Source organism: Sinocyclocheilus anshuiensis, unplaced genomic scaffold (genome assembly GCF_001515605.1).
Source record: "Sinocyclocheilus anshuiensis isolate Anshui unplaced genomic scaffold, SAMN03320099.WGS_v1.1 scaffold451, whole genome shotgun sequence".
NCBI lineage: Eukaryota > Metazoa > Chordata > Actinopteri > Cypriniformes > Cyprinidae > Sinocyclocheilus > Sinocyclocheilus anshuiensis.
In genome coordinates this window covers 1,166,558-1,174,288 of record NW_015549630.1, presented here as the reverse complement: position 1 = coordinate 1,174,288, position 7,731 = coordinate 1,166,558, and the positions used below count along the sequence as shown (strand labels likewise).

The window sequence follows — 7,731 nt, the reverse complement described above, 5'->3', positions numbered from 1 at the left end:
CTTCAGAAAAGTTTCGATGGCATTTTCATTTGATCTGATAAAGTAGCATTCATGAGCGGAGCTTTGATTACAGCCATTACTGGGGAAACAAGGAGAAACAATAATGTACAGTATGTGGAAAATAATGTTTTTTTAACCTTAAACACATTTCATTACACCAAACACACAAAATAATGTTCTTTTTAGCAACATCATACGACCATTTTAATAGAGCTGTTGTAATTATTATTTCTTTTACAGAACAACAGTAAAATTACAATAATAACATTTATTAATGTTGATGGAGTTCTTGCTTCTTCTCAGCTTTTATTTTGGCAGAAACCCGCAGGAAGACCTCAGTGCTTCTTTTTGTTGACAAATGATTCTCATTACGAATTTGGGAAGACGTTTGTTGCACGTATCACACAGTCACATGCCTTGTAAAAATTCATAAAAATGTTACCGAGCAGCTGACAAGTTACACTACTTCAGCGCAGATTTTCCTCGCGCTTTGGACTTTGAACCCTGCCGCCGCGAGCTCATGTAGCGCTGTTTGAAAACGTGCAATTTGTGCGTGTATTAGAAAACAACATTCTGCAGTTTATTTAATTGTTTAAGGGCATTTCGCGATTTCAATCATCATACATTAACCAGCAACAACCACCCCTTCCTCTTCTCATTGAAGACATGCGATGCAATGCTAAACAGTCTCTCGCTGTCGGTGCTTGTAATAATTTTTTATGTCTTTCTCGGACACTTTTAAATGTTTCCACCCTGCTGTCACGTTTGCTGCATTAGCGCGCGCCTCTATTTGATAGCTTTACACGTCATTGTTTGGTACAATTTATTCTGTCTTTTCGCTTAATCGGCCGAACACCGAAAGAGCTTTTTTTTTTTTTTTGCTATTTTCGGTTGCCGAACATTCGGTGCATTTCTAATTATTTTATATGATAATTATATTTCACAATATTACTGTTTTACTATAATATTGCAATCAAATAAATGCAAATGAGCATGAGACCTTAAAAAATAACAAATCTTACCAACCCCAAACTTTTGAACAGCAGTGTCCATGTGTGTAAATGTGTGCTCATTTTACTTAGTCAGAATGATCAGGCCCACAAGCTCCTTGGTGCAGGCTTCAGGGAAGCGCTGGTCTCCACATTGCTGCCTCAGACTATACATGAAGTCAAGGACAGTCTCACTGCGTAGAACCTTGTGACTCACATCGGAGCACAGCATGATGCTGGACTCGTACTGAAGGATGGTGGTCATGAATCCAGGCCAAATCGTCAGCCTGCAAACAGATTTAGACAGGCTCCAATGTTCAATCACTTTTCAACAGAAGGTAAATGTCACACAACACATTTGTTTCAAAACCTGTGCTGGGGGATGTTGAACGGATCATCAGGGTTGTAGTAATGACGTCCGATTTGCTGCATGTTTAGTATCCTCAGAATTCTACAACACAAAATAAACAGGGATATAAATTAATTACCTTGTAAATACCACTATTTCAAACAGAGTGCTATCTGTGATTACCTCCTGAAGAGGATGTTATAAAACTGCAAGCAGACAGGAGAGGATGGCGGGAGCTCGTTGGTCAGCGTAACCGTGATCTCAACCTTCTCTCCGTTTCTAGTCTCACTGCACAGGACTGTCTCCTACATATAAAGCAATTTATCATTGACAACCAAATCAAATCCACACTCCAAAGCCTCACTTAAGAGACACTGAAATTATGAGCACTATGAGGATCTGAAAACATACAGTATTGTGCAGTTTGTTTGGGAGGAAGAGAATGGCTCCATCAAAAGTGTGTGCTTTGCCCAGAGTCTCCTCGTGCTGGAAAAGCAAAGCCGAGCGCAGACGTCGGGACTCCATAGGTGGCTTGAAGTCCACGTGGTACTGATACAAAGCCCACAGAGGTCGTGAAAGCAGACGCATGAAATTGGCCCTCAGCTCAATGGCAGTGCCTGAAACACCTGTGGTGACAGGAAGAGTGTCAAGTCTAACATTGCTACAACATTAGAACACGGATGTGGGAAACGTACACTACCGATTAAAAGTGTGGGGTCAAAAAAACTTTAATAGCATTTGAAATAAGTCTCTAATGCTCACCAAGGCTGCATTCATTTGTTGCAGTTAAAACTAACATTTGTGAAAAATTACTACAATTTAGCATATATCTTTTTAATGTAATACATCTTAAGTTGTAGTTTATTCCTGTGATATAAAGCGGAATTTTCAGCGGCCATTACTTCAGTGTCACATGATCCTTCAGAAATCACTCTAATATGCTGATTTGTGCCGAAATAGATTTTCTGCAGGACTCTAGCCCTATTCGGACGGGACTAGTTTTCTAAACTACATTTGAGTTTCAGTTTTTACCACCTGACCTATGCGATTTTCATGTACCAATTCGGACGAGACGAACATCTCCGTGTTTATTACAGAGGTGGGAGGGTCTGTTTTGAACATCTGGGCGTCACAGAGATCACGCGCTCTGTATGCGTGCATTGCGTATAGTCATTCAGATTGATTACCATTAGTATTATCACACAAATACCATGGTGAAGCTAAACGGCTAGTATAGCAAAACCATGTTAATGTGTGGTTACTTTAGTTTAACTATATATATTTTTTTTTTATTTGTAGTAAACCCATGTTTAATTTTCATAAAGTTACATCTGTAATTAAAACATTATGTAATTGAGTGCAGAAATGAACATGAGTAATCTTACCTGACGCTGATATTACAATAGCCAGTCTTAACAGTTTACGTGATCTGGCTCTTGATTTTATTCGTTTTTTTTTTTTGATTTCTTTGCCGGGAAGCAAATATATCAAACATGCGCGCGGTAAGAGCATCTACAGTAATTCACGTTGGCCAAAACACACAAGGAAACGCGTTGTGGAAAAAAATATCGCCGGCAACCACAAGTCATTCGCATTCGGACGGGATTAGTTTTCTCAGAGGATCACTGAGTTTGCTGAAAAACAGTAGGTAATTTGCTCTGGAATTATTAGAGGTTGTGTGAGAAAAACACAGACGTGGCGGATTTGGATGGTATAAAAATCATCAAGTACGTCTGTGAAACACAAATTTCTCTAACGACCCCCTGTAAAACTAGTCCCGCCCGAATAGGGCTTTTGATTAATATAGAAAATGTAAAAGAATATTTGTTTATGAACATTGAATTTTTGTCAGATTTGTCTTTAACAAATACTCCCACTTAAAGTGTCTAACTTAATACAATTAATAATCAAATCAAAACTGGAAATCAAGAAGCCAGTGCCACTACCCAGCCAAAACAATTGCAAAAGAGCAAAAATCAAGTCTTGCTTATTAAATATGGTGTTACCTGTTTTGGACTCTTTCACATGTTCCATTAACTGGCGAGTGTGGACACCAGAATCATGGAAATCCCTTCTGCGTCCACCTCTTTCCCCAATCTTTACCTGCTGAAAGCCTGCAGAAATCTGCATCATCGCTACAGGGAGAAAATAAGCAAAAGAGTGAGAAATGGGATGAGGGAATATCATCACAGCATACATGCAACAGTATTCCCACTTGCTGCTCTAATGCACTTACCTTCTTCAGACATGGCTCCAGGAGCAGGTTTCTGTCTCCCTCTCCCCACCAGCTGTCCTTCAGGTGGAGTGGGCATAACAGGCTTTGCAGCCTCTTGTGATAAAGATGGTTGCTGCAGAGGAATTATAAAAATAATAAGTTTATTCCCATAAAGTTTTATCATATTACTCTTAACATAAATATAAACTCACCGCGCCAGGAGCAGCAGGCTCCTGACCGCGACCTCTGCCTCTGGATCTGGCTCTTGCTCGTCCCGTCATATTGGTGCTTCTTTTCAAATGCTTTGGTTTGTCAATTCAAAGTACTGTACACAAGTTAAGGTTACAACATACAGAATGGCCACGTTTTCAGTATACTTTTATTTATTTAGCATTTTTTTCATAGTTTTTTCTTCTGTGGTAAACAAAACTATGTTTGACAGAATGACAGCCTCAATCACCATACTTTCATTGACTGAACAAGTGATTCAATGGACGCATGCCTATAATATTTAAACTTGTATGGAAGAAAGATAAACAAATCTGAAAGGACACGAGTGAGGAAATTTGACTTTTTTGTGTTAACTATGACTTTAAAGTTATTTCATGGCCAACCGGGAGCTTCATATATGCAAATTTATAAAATGTCTGAAATGTTGAGAAATCTTACTATCCGGAGCAGTAAAACAAGACTAACCCATGTTCTTCACGTGTATGGCGCGCAACGGACACGTGAGGGTTATTCAAATTCCAAGGGTCTAGTAATTATACATTAAACCCGGTTTAAATTGACTTTTTTTTTTTAATACAAAATGTGTTTTTTTTAACGAAACAGTTTTCTATCTACATTAAAAAAATGCACTTTCTTTATTAAAGTTTTTATGAGTTTTCTGACAAGTGCGCACTTGACACGTGCAAATGATTAACGTTAGGCCTACAAAATACATTAAGGGATAATCGTAAATATGAACGTAAATGTCATACATTGTTACAGTGTGCCATTTTGAGAAACAATAGTAGCCATATTACTTACTTGCATTACTAAAGATTAAATTTGTTAATTGTGTCCCGTTAGTGATAATGAGCACGTGTTTGGGGCGCCAGGCCCTGGTGTCTGTAACAAAGTTCTAAAAGTCTGTGCTAAGATAGACCAAAGTTTAAAAGCTTACTTGAATTGTTCGAAATATATATATATATATATATATATATATATATATATATATATATAAATCTGTCTTAAATACTCAAGGAAAGTGCTTTGTCATCGTGTACATAATAGTGAAACTGATACATGTCAGTTAATGACTTAATTGGCCAACAGTAACCAGAAAATGACACTTAATTTTGTGGTTTAAGACATTTTACACGGTATTTCCATTGTTTATAACATAAGAAACAATTTCACAACTATCAGGAACAATCAAATAACTAATTATATATGTATAATAAAGTCGATGAAAACTTAGAAATCGACGACCAACTCTTACTTACCCTTGCCTCGACAAGCGCCAAATGACACTTAATTAGTTCCCGAGTCCCTACTGGCCGTTACCCCGATTTCTTCTGTATCCCTTCGCTGCTAAATATATTTATCATCTAATTTGGTTCATATTTTTCAGAATAATTAATTCCTTACCGTCTTTTCAAGTCGTAATTACTTATTTTGATCGAAAAGCTTGTTGAAAATGGAATGGCAAAAGGTTGTTGAGGAAAACTATTTTATTTGGAAGGATACGAAACTACTTGTTACGGGGGGTCACCTGGCCCTGTTGACTCATTTTATTATAATGATAGACGTTCACCACCAGATGGCGCTCAAATACACAAAACACAACTGATTGTTCCCAGTCAACACAGAGGGAGAGACACGTTGTTAATAACAATAAATGTTGCTCACAATAATATTTAAATTTCTGAGATATCTTGGGGTGGTTCAGTAACGAAACTTTCTAATTCAAGTTTCATATTAGAAGTGGAAAACATTAATGGATGATTTACTTAAGACGAATTTCATGTAGGCTATTATTATTTATTGACCAATAAGCAGAGCACAGTTAGTGGTCATTGTACTACAGCTGTAACATTCAGGTGCTTCACCCAACAGATTTCAGTAGATAAGCCTACAAAATGTCCCTTTTGGTGAGAAATAAGTACTAACAACTACGTTTTACTCCCTAGAATAACAATTTGCAATACTCCTTTCATATAAACCATTTACTGTAAATTAAGGGAGGCTTAAGATATGTCACAATGTATATATATTGTGTGATGTTCTTTTAGTTTAATATGCTGCTGCTGCTGCTGCTCATCAAGAAAGTTATACCTGGGCAAACAAGATGTAGGTTAAGCAGCTTTTCATGCTCTTGCAGTGCTAATGTCTGTGTGCATCATCCCTCATTTGTTTTGATATAAGCATGATCAGAAAAAGATCTGGGATGTACAAAAATAGGCTTTTACACAAATTCTGAATGGTTATTTTTCCTAATTTCTGCCATCTTCAAAAAAAGTCCCAGCATGTATTAGAACAGATCTGCCATTTATCAAGCGACACATCTTGTTTTGCTGTATTTGCTTGATGCTGCTTTGTGAGATATAAGACTCATGATTAATAAATGTAGGTGACATAACTGCACATTTGGACCTGATTAATGTTTTTGGATGGAAAAATGTGTTCCATGACAGTGTTTAAAGCTGTTTCTTACTCTATCTGCTCGCTCACTTAGTTTTTTTATTTTATTTTATTTTTAAGGTGAAGGCCCGTTCACACCAAGGACGATAAATATAATGATAATGACACAGAAGCACAACACTGTTGGAATCCCTTTCAGAATGATTTTTTTTCCAGCTGATGAATGATAAAAACACTGACAGCCAATCAGAATCCACACGACTTCAAAGACCTTGAGCATTTAAAGCAGTAGATGACAAAACAACAGCACACTTATAATAAAAAGAATGATATTTTACATTGGTGTGGACACTAATATATTTCGTTCTTGGTGTGAACAATCCTTCAGAGTCTATCCCAGCATTCCTAACATTAGTAATTCCTAAGTATAATCAATGGGGAATGATATTGTTTTTAATTTGGTTAAATTTGGCTGCGGCGGCGCCAGTGTCCTCTGTGGCGTTCGAGCGTCTTTCACGGAGACACGGAATTAAAATCGCGCCGGTGATGAATTGTTCTGTTGAGGAATGTAGTCTGGCGGTTGGAAAGGCCGTCGGGTATGAGAGTATCTTGTCAGCGTCGAGAATGAATAGTGCTGTCGTTGTTTTTCTCGACGCTGTGGAGAAAGTGAACAGTGTAGTTCAAAGTGGGGTAATAATAAAAGATACGTTCACCCCAGTAATGCCTTTGGTTCAGCCAGCAAGGAAGATTACATTGTCAAATGTTCCTCCTTTCATAAAGGACGATTTATTATTGGCAGAATTATCAAGGCATGGAAAAATAGTCTCTCAAATGAAAAAAATTCATCACCTTTATTGAAACATGTTGTATGTTTTAGACGCCAGGTTCACATGATTCTGAAAAGTGAAACAGATGAACTTAGTGTGGCCTTTAAAATTAAGATGGATGGATATGACTATATTGTCTTTGCATCATCTGAAACAATGAGGTGTTTTGGATGTGGACAGGAGGGGCACGTAAGACGTGCCTGTCCAGAGAGGACCGATGATGTGACTTTTGTGGATGGTGGTGGTGTAGCTGTGGGGGGGCAGCTACAAGATAATGTGACAAATGGTGAAGAATCACCAGAGCAGGTGGTTGAACAGGTGAAGGATACAGAGATAGAAGAGATAGAAACAAAATTGGCAATGTGCATGGTCATGAGATTCTGCCAGTTTTTAAAGCATTTGTAAGGTCTAGGATTATAATAGATTTTAGGTATTATAGAGAAATTAATGATGTTGAAACTTTTGTACAGCAGTGGTGTTATAGGGATGCTGTCTGTAATGTGGTGGAGGGAGAGTTGTGTTTTGATATTTAGTGGTGTTGATTTTTGATGAATTGAAAAAGTGATGTAATAAAGTTGTTTTGTTCAAAATAAAAAAAAAATCTCTCCCCCTCTCTCTCTCTCTCTCTCTCTCTCTCTCTCTCCCTCTCCCCCTCCCCCTCTCCCTCTCCCCTGTGATCTCAGTCTGCCCTACGCTCACCGGATAGCTTTCTAATTTGAAGCG

The 7,731-nt window shown here is 37.8% G+C and overlaps 1 protein-coding gene across 2 annotated transcripts in view; it reads right to left on the bottom strand.

Moving 5' to 3' along the window:
• The window catches only part of piwil1 (piwi-like RNA-mediated gene silencing 1), a 21,192-nt gene extending 16,092 nt beyond the window's left edge, over window positions 1–5,100 (bottom strand). Inside the window, exons 1-8 of one of the 2 annotated variants that reach the window (XM_016448621.1) lie at window positions 5,044–5,100; window positions 3,766–3,878; window positions 3,575–3,686; window positions 3,345–3,473; window positions 1,750–1,964; window positions 1,522–1,643; window positions 1,360–1,440; window positions 1,079–1,276 (exon numbers count right to left, since the gene is read on the bottom strand). In XM_016448621.1, the coding sequence (XP_016304107.1) occupies window positions 1,079–1,276; window positions 1,360–1,440; window positions 1,522–1,643; window positions 1,750–1,964; window positions 3,345–3,473; window positions 3,575–3,686; window positions 3,766–3,834 (926 nt within the window). In that variant the 5' untranslated portion in view covers window positions 3,835–3,878; window positions 5,044–5,100. Of the gene's footprint in view, window positions 1–1,078; window positions 1,277–1,359; window positions 1,441–1,521; window positions 1,644–1,749; window positions 1,965–3,344; window positions 3,474–3,574; window positions 3,687–3,765; window positions 4,118–5,043 lie in introns of those variants that run through there. The other variant, XM_016448622.1, reaches the window with a different exon arrangement.
• Between the last annotated feature and the right edge of the window lie 2,631 nt (window positions 5,101–7,731).